This window comes from Cydia amplana, chromosome 7, assembly GCF_948474715.1.
Source record: "Cydia amplana chromosome 7, ilCydAmpl1.1, whole genome shotgun sequence".
In the NCBI taxonomy this organism is placed as follows: domain Eukaryota; kingdom Metazoa; phylum Arthropoda; class Insecta; order Lepidoptera; family Tortricidae; genus Cydia; species Cydia amplana.
In genome coordinates, this window is record NC_086075.1 from 5,308,046 (window position 1) to 5,321,413 (window position 13,368).

The 13,368-nt window shown below is 34.2% G+C and overlaps 4 protein-coding genes across 5 annotated transcripts in view; 1 reads left to right on the forward strand and 3 right to left on the reverse strand.

The window, feature by feature from the left end:
* Positions 1-3,452, reverse strand: part of LOC134649360 (angiomotin-like) — a 40,030-nt gene extending 36,578 nt beyond the window's left edge. Inside the window, exons 1-3 of the mRNA XM_063504075.1 lie at positions 3,346-3,452; positions 2,971-3,151; positions 691-863 (exon numbers count right to left, since the gene is read on the reverse strand). Of these exons, the coding sequence (XP_063360145.1) occupies positions 691-863; positions 2,971-3,043 (246 nt within the window). The 5' untranslated portion in view covers positions 3,044-3,151; positions 3,346-3,452. The remainder of the gene's footprint in view (positions 1-690; positions 864-2,970; positions 3,152-3,345) is intronic.
* A 2,887-nt stretch (positions 3,453-6,339) lies between these two features.
* LOC134649821 (uncharacterized) lies at positions 6,340-7,740 on the forward strand. Its single transcript, XM_063504650.1, has 4 exons — positions 6,340-6,573; positions 6,658-6,858; positions 7,048-7,210; positions 7,609-7,740. The coding sequence occupies exons 1-4, from the start codon at positions 6,456-6,458 to the stop codon at positions 7,664-7,666; spliced, it is 540 nt and encodes a 179-aa protein (XP_063360720.1). The 5' UTR covers positions 6,340-6,455; the 3' UTR covers positions 7,667-7,740.
* Positions 7,741-8,370: 630 nt separating this feature from the next.
* On the reverse strand, positions 8,371-10,337 carry LOC134649399 (rhodanese domain-containing protein CG4456-like). 2 transcript variants are annotated; one of them, XM_063504149.1, is made up of 4 exons: positions 10,220-10,337; positions 9,666-9,854; positions 9,113-9,275; positions 8,371-8,470 (listed from the first exon to the last, which is right to left on the reverse strand). In XM_063504149.1, the coding sequence occupies exons 2-4, from the start codon at positions 9,802-9,804 to the stop codon at positions 8,413-8,415; spliced, it is 360 nt and encodes a 119-aa protein (XP_063360219.1). In that variant the 5' UTR covers positions 9,805-9,854; positions 10,220-10,337; the 3' UTR covers positions 8,371-8,412. The 2 variants fall into 2 exon arrangements, with proteins under 2 accessions (XP_063360219.1, XP_063360218.1); XM_063504148.1 differs by having other exon boundaries at positions 10,120-10,336.
* Positions 10,338-11,670: 1,333 nt separating this feature from the next.
* LOC134649395 (peroxiredoxin) lies at positions 11,671-13,303 on the reverse strand. Its single transcript, XM_063504143.1, has 4 exons — positions 13,053-13,303; positions 12,635-12,752; positions 11,954-12,359; positions 11,671-11,861 (listed from the first exon to the last, which is right to left on the reverse strand). The coding sequence occupies exons 1-4, from the start codon at positions 13,213-13,215 to the stop codon at positions 11,805-11,807; spliced, it is 744 nt and encodes a 247-aa protein (XP_063360213.1). The 5' UTR covers positions 13,216-13,303; the 3' UTR covers positions 11,671-11,804.
* Between the last annotated feature and the right edge of the window lie 65 nt (positions 13,304-13,368).

The window sequence follows — 13,368 nt, forward strand, 5'->3', positions numbered from 1 at the left end:
AAGCTCTCCAGTTGATTCATGAGTTTATTTGTGATGAAAAGGTTGTCAAAATACAGTGGGTTCCTTCCCACGTAGGGTTGGCAGGAAACGAGGCAGTAGATAAGCTTGCCAAAACCGCTGTAATGGATGGCTCTGTAGTAGTTTCTATACCATATTCGAGTGAAGTAATTCCCAGAATTAAAAAAAGATGTTTACAAAAATGGGAATACCATTTCGGAGAAAAAGCTTTATCAAGGGGTGTAGGAATCTGGTACAGAACAATCCAAGCTAGGCCCTTGTGGATACCCTGGTTTGATTCTGCCAACCTTGCTAGAAAAGTGTTAGTCTCGGCTTTCCGAGTCCGGTCCGGACACATTCCTACAAACAAGTTTCTGTGTACGATGGGTGTTAAACCGTCACCACTGTGTCTAGACTGCCAGAAGACTGATGACGTGTATCACGTGTTGTTGGAGTGCGTCCGGAACACGGACTTGAGAAAAAGATTTTTTGGTAGTTTGGGCTCCATGCACAATGGACAGATCAATTGTTGGTTGGCAGAGCCTTTATCTGACAAAGCAATCAGTGTATACCACTTTATTGATCTCTCCCTTGAGTAGGGAACTATGTAAGCACCCATGAGGCTGACATGTTCACCTAGAGTGTTCAAAGCCTCAATAAAAATTAGATTAAAAAAAAAAAAAAAAAAATTACCTTCAAGGAATTCCTGTTGTTATTATTATTGTTCTGGGTCTGCGTTTCCTGTCCCTGCGGCTCGACGCGCGCGGTGTGGCGCACCACGTAGCGCTCCTCGCGGGACAGGTTCTCGTTCGACGTGGAGACATCCGTCTCGCTGCCGGACAAACTTTGGGGAAAACCACTGGCCACTGAAAAGTAATATTATAATTAATACAGACTTACTGGCAATAGCTGCCAGAACTCTCCAGCATCAAGGTCTAGTAAATAAAGAAGACTGACAAACCTGATGATTTCTTGATTTTTGCTTGATAGATAAACACTTGGAGGATACAACTAAACGAAGTAGCCATTAACAGGCTTTCCCCTCTGTCGAAAATAGGCGGCCAACGGTCATACACATGTATGGACTGACGTTTATCTGACATGGCTATTTTTACGTTACGCATACATTTGACGTTCCCCTCCCCCGCTAAAATCGGCAAACTGTTTTGTACAGAAAATTACAGACATGGCGTCTCCGTTTGATTATATCCTCCAAGGATAAACATCACGAACATAGGACTAAAACGCACCTTAACCTCTCGTATGGGGCTGTTCATAAATTACGTAATCTATTTTTGATGATTTTTGACCCCCCTATAATCATCCAAAAATCATGCTTCGAATGACCCCGTTTCCTCCTACGTCATGCTACCATCCCCTCAATTTGAAATTACGTAATTTATGAATAGCCCCTATGCCGACGGAATCCGCGCAGTAAGTATTGAATTCTAATTAATTGTTAATTAGAGTTCAATACCCACTGACATGGATCAGCATACGAGAAGTTAAAAAATTTGTAACTATTTTTACACATAAGCTATAAATATGAAAATTGCTTCTAAATATGCAGTTTTATTTTTCACTAATGTAATTATAAAAAATCAGAGTCACATTAGTGATACAACACAGTTTAAATTAAATTCCAAGAACTTCAAGAAACTATTCCAAATTATATGTAGAAAACCGGTAATTTTCTTAGATTTTTCCCAAATTAAAATTTTAATTTAAACTTTATTGCACAAACACAGAAAAAGGTTACAAATGGCGGACTTAATGCCAAAAGGCATTCTCTATTAGTCAACCATTGGGTCAAACAGAGACATAAACGTTGGTGCAGGAGAGATTCATAACTTACACTATGTATGATAAGAGTGTAACTGGTAAAACTTGTATTGCGATATTTTAAACCATTTTCATTCAAATGCCTTCTGATTGTATCTAGAGAATCTTCAAACCTTTTTTCTTTAGTTTTCTTGCCCAGAAGGCCTAGAACACAATGATAGAAGTGATTTTTTTTAAAACATCTGCAAGACCCGTTTAAAATCCTATGTAGAGCAGATCTTTTTTATTTTTTCCGGTGTTCTGGTAAATCGTAAACATTTTTATACTCCATATAATGCTTCACCCACTTAATTACAAACACCTTCGATTTATTTATATGCAATCAGCTTGGTTTCGTGACATTTTGGGCCGTTTCGGGTACGTATAGAAGAACACTACCTCATAATAACATTCTTTTTTTATTGAAGTTTAGGTGGGAAACTGTCAAAAGATTTTTATTCTTTTTTACGAAGCATTGTAGGCAAAATAACATTCTATTCAGCTAGTACTTTTTTCTGTACCACATCCTTAAAATATACATGTACACTGGTCATGCTCTTGTCATACACACGGTATAAAGAGAAATTTTACCAAAAAGTCATATATCTCATTTAACAAATGAAAAAGTTTAAAACTAAACTCTAATGATAGAACTAAAATGTTAACAGGGCTTAAACAAATTCTAGACATATTTTGTCAATGAATCTTCCTATTTTTTAGAATTTATAAACCAGTCAGTATACTTCACATAATATATGCTGAAAAAATAGATTTATTATGTGTATCTAACATAGTTGGCACAAATGGCCTGATAGTTACAGGTTTATATTCATAAAATTAAAGTAAACATCACAAAAATATAAAGTAAAAGTAAGCTCAGGATAATGAAGTCAGATTGACATTTAAAGGTGAAAGTCAACAAGAAATGCTTAAGCGTATGATGCAATTAGTATTACTTTTTGTCATAATCTTCGGCACAATTTCACAAAGTTGCAGCTGATACAGTCTAAAGTTTAGACTCTAAACCGACAGTAAACACACTGGATTGCCTTTTTAATTTAGACAGCAAGGACATTCAAGATCATATCAATTCCATGATTCATAACTCAAGAATCTTGTTTATACAGAGTTACAAAATAACATCACACATACCAGTTGGTTTCTGTGCCCTCGGAATGTTCTTCGTAAACGAAAGGAATCGTCCGGTTGGTCGCATGGACCCCATGATACCTCTGTGCAGTGGACAACAGATTTCAATACAAAATCATATTGCACTGCATCTAAACTCGTCTTTATCGCACACCGCTGCTCTCAAACGTTATCCATTTAGTATCTGAAAGCGAATTAAGTTACGCTAATATAATAAACATCGTTGAAGAGCTTAGAAATAGAACACAATAAGAAGCAAAACGTCTGGACAAGGATGTCACATAACATAGTGATTATTTATAGTTTTCAAGTAAATTTCAGCATTGTACTCGACAGGATAGCAATGAATAGACAAAGTTATGTATAATAAACACTCACGACGTTTTTAAAGAGCAAAAATAAGCTTAAAATTGGTATCACATTGACTATATAGACTTTTGATGGATGGGGTCAGGGCAATTATTAGTGATACCAATCACAAATTATATTTCTCTACTAAAACTAAATATAATTTGGGAACACATTCAAAATCCAATTTCAATAATTCAAAGCTTGTCATTTTGATCTTGATTTGATGTATACTAACTTGTATTTTAGCTATCCATTATGCTGTCAACACGTCAACACAAACTACTAAGAAGAAGAAGATACTACGCTGTCAATATAAAAACTAAAATAGTATGAATAGTATGACTCGGCAACACTCAGAGAAGTGTCATTGAACAGCAAATTCTTCTTGTTCTGAATGTAGTATACAGGTGTTGTGATATATTTTTATAATATTCTTGTATTTTTAGCACGACTTTTGAGTAACTTATACATTTTAGAAACACTTTAATTATTAAAGTTCAATCTAACACTGGTTCAAAGTATTGTTAGCACGGATTTAGAGTTAATAAACTGGATCGAGTACATTGACCAAAAAGTGTGTCCACATGAGAAGTCAAACTAGAGCCCTGCATCTCGTTCTAATTAGGGTGACCATAAGACATCTGTATGTGGGATATTAGGATAACATAACATGGAATATATCAGTAGGGTGTGTCATTTTGTAAATAAAGTGAAATTTTAAGTAGTCAGGGTTTTTTTTCATTTGTAGTCGGCCTCTTTCGCACTCACTCATGGTATGTTCATAAAGGTAGGCTTCCCTTTTGTCCACTTCAGCTTTTTGAAGTGAAAACTTCTTTAGCGGCACTGGGCACTTTTTGAGGTGAGGAAAAAATGATAAACTCGAGACAGCGTACGGCGATCACGTGACCGTAAGGGGCGTAAGGCGATCACGTGACCGGAAGCCCCGTAAGGTGGCCACTCATAATTTAAATTGCATTTAAATCAATAAAGAAAAACTCAATGTTATTTGTCATTTATGTTGCGGACTCCTTTTCAAGACTCTTTACCTATGTTCAAATAATTTGACGTTGTCATGGCAGTATGTAAATAAACATGTCAATGAAAAAGTGTGATCTTATTTGAGAATGATAATAATATATAATAAATAAATAGAATACCTCCGCTAAACGTATGTATCGTTTTACCGGGCGTCGGTAACATAGTGAGGTGAGTTTTCATTTCTATCGGCACTCCCGGAGTGCAACCGTTGTTGCTTGTTTTAAGTGTAAGCGTCATTGAAGATCTGTTTAGCAAATATGACGTTTTTTTAAAGTTGGTGCCTTTTTTCTATTGACGGAAATGTATCCTATCTATAAAGAATCGATTGTATATATTATATTAATTATATAAACAATTTGACACACCTTTTCCGTAACAAAATATTATGTATAAATGAGAGTCTGTAATATTTAAGGAGTTATGCACTTTGGTTTTAAATTTTGGCAATTTATTCTATAACAAATCTTAAATTAAACATGCCGAAATAATACCTATTAAGTTAAACTTACTTTTACATTACCTACGTTAATAATAAGAATTCTGTGAAACCGATTCACAACGTGCCGACATCATAGTCACCCTAATGAGTTTGACAATGTTGTCTTGTATTTTTATAGTAAAATGTAATAATTGTGGCTTTCTTGTGAAACAATATTCCACAATTAGCAATTATTTCACTCCAACAACCTTTAACACAACATTTCTTCACAATTTTTAAGAAATTTCGCATTCACGTGTTTTGAAGAAATGTTATCAAGTTGGGGATACCAATTAATATTTAAAGTTACTACAAATTCTACCATACTAAAATTTAGGTTTTTTTTGCTGTGTATGCGCTTGGTTTAATCAGTTAATAATATTGGCATCATAATTATTTACAAATTACTTAAAAGATATCAGAACTGTAATCTGAATAAAGCACTAAAATTGTATAAGAAGGTAATTAAATTCAGTAGTTTATTGATATAATTTCTACCACTATGGTATCTTTTTAACATTGGCAACATGTGCGAGTGAGACACAGGGCTCGGGTTTTTCTATCTCAAGTGGACCGTTTTCTCTAGTCTGGTACGAACAACTTTCTGTCTCGGTGATAAGGTTCAAATTAGTATGGCAAAAAAAGTGACAACTCGCTCCAGTTTAAAAAATATAACTTCATGATTGTTAGTCGTAAGCAATATTATTAATTTATTTTAAAATGTGACGTACATTGTATGGCTGATTTTGATCGATTTTTGTTTAGTTTACAAATCGTACGCCAGATGGCGCTGTTCTATGTACAAAAAATTCCGAATCAGGCATAGATGATAGGATCTAATAGATGTGGTATACACGTGCGACCGTGAGGGACAAAACATAGGCAATGCGACACTATGATTGGTCGAATTTATTTGTTGCCCACCATAATCCATACTAATTTATGGTGGGGAACAAGTGGGGAATTTAAAAAAAATGTGAGATTGTGACATGGACAAACTATAATAGCGTTTTCGCTGCTACTCCTACTGAAAGATACATAAGACTATCCCGTTCGGTCATTTCCCCCCATCCCTCAACCAGTTCAAATACTATAATTATTATACTACTCTTTGGTTATAGCATATACTTACTTTACTCTTTGGTTATAGCCCTGGTGCAACCCTGTGGCCTATTTTATAAAGCTACAATTTACAAGCTGAAGTCTCTTTCTAACCCTGTGTTAGAACGAGACTTCCGCTTGTAAATTGTAGCTATATAAAATAGGCCAGTGGTGTTTTCTTTTTTATTTATGATTAAAAAGGTTCCATTTAATAATTTATAGTCTGGCAAACCCTGACTAAAACGTCAATGTCATTTTATCCTCTAGCCGTCCATACGTCAAACCTTGCCAAGCAAAATGAAGTTTAATTTTGTCAACACAAAGTTCAAATTAGAATGGAACAGGATACCTTTTTATAGGTCTCTGGGCGGCTAGAGGTTAAAATTAAGGAAATCTTGTCTTGGTATTGAGTAATCCAAAATTCAAATTGTTTTTGTTTTTTCAACTCTATTTACAATATAAATATCTTCAGATATTTAAAGAAAAAAATCGCATATTCAAGGCACAATACTCAACAACAATGTTTCGGCAAATGTTTACCCGTGGAATATGCCGGGCTATTATTCTGCCCACCTACAACTGCCTGAAAGCCGCTGCGATGCAAAGTTCAACGAAATTTTCCAATTTTGCTGCTTATTGTAATAATACGCATCACCTTACTTTATATAATCAATTAATCATGTCTTAATATTATAGAAACTAATCTACCGACTCTTTTCCAGATATATGTCCCAGAGCTTTTAGATCACAAAATGGATATTTCGCGCGTTTATATTCGGAAAAAATTGAACCTCCGATATTGACTGCCGATTACAATTATGTGAAAAAAGCTACAACCAACTCCTCCGTTTTAATTGTTGATGTTAGGGAGCCTGATGAGGTCACGGAACATGGGAAAATACCAAATAGCATTAATATACCCTGTAAGTTTTAGTTATCAATCAAGATTAGCTACTGGTTTTACCTTTTTTTTAAATAGGCTAATTGAGTGTCCCACTGCTGGTCAAATGGCTCCTCTCCCCTGGCTCCAAAGGTTTTACCATAATGCTATTTAATTTTAAAGTTTAGAATACTGTTACAAAATAATGTAAAAACGGACCATAATGTTGCAGTGGGTACAGTTCCACAAGTGCTTGGTGAAATGTCGGACAAACAGTTCAAGAAGAATTTCAACAGGCCAAAGCCATCTGCAAGCACAGAGATCATATTCTATTGCATGATTGGAAAGAGGTCTGGCATGGCTCAACAGGAAGCTATCAATGTAGGGTATAAAAAGTAAGTTTATATCATTATTCATTAGAGGTCTAATACATCTAACTATTGGCCAAAGGTTTAACACTTTCGATGCCGGGTGCCCCGTTTTCAGTACAAAATGAACACACATACACATTCTTGGCAGTGAATGTGGGTGTTAAATCAATCATAAATCACGTTGACCACACAACACCACAACATAACCCTTCATATATGTGTGGTGGTCAAAAATTGTGGATTTAAACCTTGTTTGTGCTGCTGTATAGAGCACACAATAATTATTGAAAAAAAAAATGCAAAAAGATCACTATTAAATTTGATTAGGATCCTGATCAAACATAGACAAGAGGTTAAAACAATGACATAGACATAGGTAAATTATATACTCCAGTGCAGTGGTTTTTTTTTCTTTTTTTCAGTACAAAGAATTATCTCGGTAGCTGGAATGACTGGGCCAGCAATCAACAGGCAGGATAGACAGCATAGCAACCCATCCTGTAATCTAAATAATTTATGAGTCTTGTTTTGTTGACAAAGTCTATTACGTAATGTGTTGTGGTTCTAATAAATTGTTGGTTTATTTGTCTTTTTTTATTGACTCTATAGCAGTTGATAACATGTTGCAAGGAATAAAATATGATGTAGATACACCACGCCTCACACCTCTCACCTCGTTCGTTGATTTTTTTTGTACAGGTGTGTAAGATCGAAGACTGCACATTTTATTTTCAAAAAAAGGATTTTTTGCATGAGGACTACCTTGCATACTGGAAATTTCAACATCAATACAGTGAATGTAGATAGAAGATAATAATAATAAAGGTCCCATTGGCATTATTTACTCAGGGAACTGTAATGATAGATTAATTAACCTTTTCAATGCCTTTCGTCGCATGCTACAATGTGGCTTATACGCCAAATGGTTGCAATATGAAGAGCGAAAATAAACCTTATCTGTCAGCAGGAAAATTGCTTTGACAGCGTCCGTCATAGCCTTTTTAGTGACTGTTGGCGTCATGGGCACGACAGCACTCGACCACTTTAGTGGCTCTTGGCGTTGAAAAGGTTAAATGGAAGGAAATAACTAGAGAACATAGTAATATAAGAATAATATTTATTTAGTAATATTGCACAAGTACCTATACTTATGGAAGTGCCATAATTTTTTTTAAAGAGATTTTCAAAACTGTTGTATCTTCAAATATAGACCTAGCAATTACCACTCATTTTTGTCCTGATTTGCTTGACCACTCGTCCCAGCTTCCAACATAAGTTTTTGAACTGCAAGAAGAAAATAGAGTTAGAAATCTAAAACAATTTTTGTAGGGTAAATAAGGTTGAATTGTTTAATTACAGAGTTACTGCTACATTTGGGGCCCATTTCTCGAATGGTATTAGCAGGTATTAGCCAAAGAGTAGTATAATATATATATGGTATTAGCCTAATATGATTAGTGTGTTGCCATGGTAACCCATACGATTTGACAGCTCGCGGACTAATAATATGAGTCTAATACCGTTCGAGAAATGGGCCCTTGGTCTACATCATCAGATCTGCTTGATCTGAGGGCCTACCGCGAACCACGTTCGACGTGTTACCTCCCTGTCACACTTACGTACGAATTTACAAGTGCGACAGAGAGGCAACACGTCGAACGTGGTTCGCGGTAGGCGCTCAGATAATACGAAACATTACAGACTGGCAAAAAAGAGTAGAAATTAAAAAGTGGCAACACTGTATATAGTGTTGTCCCTTTCAAATCAATCTAAGAAAAACGGGGTGACACTACAGTGTTGCCACTTTTTAATTTCTCTTTTTTTTTGCCGGGCTGTACCTTGCCTCTGGAGATAAATTTAAATCAAGGTGGAGCTGTCGAGATCCAGATATTATTTTTGAAGTCCTAGCTATCACTTAACACTTACTTTGAATACCCAAGTTGGAGTGCAGTGTCTAGAGCTTGACAAGCCCGTCTACCGGATTTACAATAGAATATTAATTCACTGGAAGGCTGGGGCTTATTACGTTGATAATGCTGCCTGAACTGCTCATCTGACATTGATTTTAATACAGGCTCAACATTACCCACTGAAACAAATGCAAATATAAGTACTACATGCACATACACGCAAAAAATAAGAAAAGATATAAATGTAAATGTGTAAGTTGTATTTTTTTAGAAGATAAAGAGCACTACTAAATATATAAATTATTTTTATAAAAAATGAAAGCTTAATCAACTTCATTCTATATTAAAATGTCCATGGCATTGCATCAAAAAACTCCATGCAAGGTAGGAATGCCTAATTATGAGTTAGACTAATTGCCGCAGCAGAGGTATTAATTTTATCATAACTATACTGCAAAACTGCTATTTTAACAAATGCCATCACTTCAGCAATTATTTATTTGTTTATGAACTATTCTTTGCATTTGATTGATACATTAATAAGTTACCTCGTAATAAATAAGTCTTACATGGTATATTGATGCTCGATGGTATTTTTCCAGTGCTGGCAACCTCATCAGGATTACGGACATCAATGATCACCTTGTCCGTTTGCTGTGTGTACTTAGATATATCATCAAAACTCACTACTCTCCTTGGGTCAACCATGTTTATAGAATTTAATGAAAATACTCTTTTCTGCTGGCTTGGATACTTGACTGGAAAGTTTGGTAATCTTTAAGCATACTAATGGCACTAAAGTTTGTTATCAAGTTCATGAATAATTTATAAACTGATTAACAAGTATTGGGGGCTATAACCTGTAATACAAGCACAAGCTGCTGCCTATTTTCTGAATAAATGGGGTCACAAATATGTATAACTACTAAACGTGTATTACGGGTTACGGTCATTTATATAACCGCCCCCGGAGATAGTTTTCACATCATAAATAAAACATGCAAAAATAAACAATCATTGTACTTATGTATTGTTCGGTACATGCAGATGAACACAAAGGGGATCGGGTCATGCTTCTTGCAATAGATACTGCACGAAGAGATATCATTATAAAAATACAAACATATACGTGTTCGAAACCACCACCACAAAACCCAGGATCAAAACTGGAACAAAATCCGTATTGTGAATGAAATAAATAGGTGAAAACAACGAAATTACTTATTTATCGATAAACGTTGACGAAGTTTATATATTATTCTACCAAATCGTATGTTACACGAAGACAAAATTCAATGAAGTGAAATGCAAATCAACATAAAAACATAGGTAAAAAAATAAACATAATAAGATACGTTCGTTCGTTCACGCGTACTGAATGAAAGTTGAAAAATTAAAACTTGAAATTGTGAAAATTGTCAATGTCAATAAATTTTCATTTTTTCCGGGGTTTGTTCACTAGTGTTGCAACGTGTCAATATAATTAATATCGATTAATCGATTGATTCATTTGTTAACTTTTTTCTTTCTTTTTTTGACTTAATTTGTATAAATAGGTCTAGGTTTTTCTATTAAATATTTTTAAGGAAAAGTACGTCTGTGAATACAAATGGCATATGTGCAGCAGAGCTTAAAAAATATGTGAATATACTTTAGTAAAGTAAATCATTAGATGAGAAAATTATATCGAGTATATATAATTTTGTAATCTAATGATTGATTGGCTAGGTATAGTGTGTCAAAGGACTGTCTTATTTCAAACATAGACGGAGAGAGTCATACTATCTTTGTCTTACACTAGTACTAGCAACCAAAAGAAAAGGATGAGTATAGATTTTTTGTTCCTATTTACTGACAAATTGGTTTGACCATCTATACATCTTTTTCTCCTTTTACTATAAAACAAAATTATAACTTGTAGTGACTGAAAAATAAAGTAGAAAGTGCAATAAGTAATGGACAGATTTGCTAGAGTGTAGAGAACCTATTGATCCTAATTACAGTTTATTAGTGCAGTAATGATTTATTATGTAATTGTAATTTTATCCAGCAAATTTTGCACCATTAACGTCAAATTTATATGTACCTAAAGTATATTAACTTTTATTGTGGCACTCCCACACTTTGTCACATCAACGCTGTTACCGAGTTTGTGAGGATCCTTATCTTATCTCTTAATATGTTTCAAATAACATTAGTACAAAAAAAGACAGTCATTATTAAAATAAATTTATTGTAAACATTATCAGTCTTACCGTAAATTTTAAAAGTGATGATAAAAGTGGAAGAAATATACCTTAAATACATTCCAGGCTAAGCCTATATCATAGTAATAGTAACCGCCGCTGTACAGAATTATCAATAGGTAGTTATATTTCGGGGGTATTCTCTAAACAGAAACAAGTGCAATATTGATCAGAGAACATGGAAAAGATGATTTATTTAAGGTAAATCGTTATAAAATTAATGTTTTTCATTTACATTAATTTGTCATATTTTTGCTTACTTAAATGTCATATTTCATGAGTATTTCCCGTTTTAAATTTAATTGTGATTATATCGTAGTCGCCTTTATTACCCGAAAGGCTATTGTTATCTTTCTTATCAGAAATCTATTAATTAGATAATTTACAGTAAGATAATTATAAAAAATATACCACGCTAATTATTAACGTGGTTTTCAGTAAGCTGCTTATCAACAGAAGTTTTCAATTTTTCGCCATCTTTTCGAAGTACTTTTTTTTCTCATCTGGGTTAGGAATGATCTGAAAAAAGGAAATATTGCAAGATTATTCCATTCTAAATTATTAGAACTATTTTTAATTTCAATTTTTTAGATATATATACATAGATTTACCGTGTCTTGTCCTGGTTTCCATCCAGCTGGACACACTTCGCCATGGTTGTCTGTATATTGGAATGCTTGAACTAATCTTAAGGTCTCATCAACAGATCGGCCTACTGGTAAATCGTTCATAGTAATCTGCCTCAATATGCCTTTATCATCAATAATGAACAAGCCTCTCAAAGTATGGCCCAGATCTTCTAAATATACACCATAATCTTTAGCAATGGAATGGCTGAGATCGCTAAGTAGAGGAATGTTGATTTTTCCTAGACCACCCTCTTTTCTTGGAGTATTAATCCATGCCAAATGAGTGAAATGAGAGTCGACTGAACACGCCACCACTTCGGTATTGATTTTCTTGAACTCATCGATCCGTTCAGAAAACGCCAATATTTCCGTAGGACAAACAAAAGTGCTGAAATAAATACAACAAAGATGAAGTAATTTTATAGGTACGTATAAAGTACATTTTGGCATAAACATAAAAATTAAAAAATATATTTCCTTGGGACATAGCCAACTTCATTGTTGTAAAAATCACACATACAGTTGGTTCCAAATTGTTTATATTTTTTTACACATCTGACGAAGAGATGGTGTGTTCATGAGTTTTCTGGTAGGTATGTGCAAGTCTAGTTATGTGATAAATAAGTTTTTTATACCTACTTCTGTAACTTGTTTACCACTTACAAGTCTAGGGGGTAGAAGAAGAAGACGAGGTATTTTCCTTTGAAACTCGACAAAGATAGCTGTGTAAATTCTCCATTAACGACTGCCGTCGCCTCCCACTCGGGTGCTGGTTTTGAAACTGTAATAGTAAAAGTAGCTTATTAAAATATGGAAATTGATATGCTATACTTTAATTTATAATAAAATAAATCAGGCCCTAAAAACAAAGATCGACTATTTTTTTTACGATTCATGTCAAGTATACATATTATAATGTCATACTACATACAACTAATTTTTCATGGCACGTTATCAAAAGTGTTTGATTGGAGCTAATTTCAAGCTTAGGTTAAATGTTATCAGCTGATAGTTACTATTAGAAGTATAATTTAGCATATTTTAATATGTACTGAATAGGGCTCGTCAATTATTTACTTACTTACGGCTTTTGTAACTTGTAATTTATGATCTATTTTCCTGGCACCGCCGGGAAAAACATTACCGCTTCCGAAGGAATAACACGAATCACTTTCGAATAGCGTTGATTCGCTACGGATGGTTAAACTTATAACTATCAACAGTGTCGTTAAGTAATACTTCATGGTAAATTAATTAAGTATCGATATTTATAAACAAAACTTGCAACAAAGTCCTATTTGATATCGGACACGTACTCTTCACGCACACCTACCTACACATACTACACGTTATGCTTTTGATAGTGTAGTGAAATGAAGGATTGAAGAATATAAGTT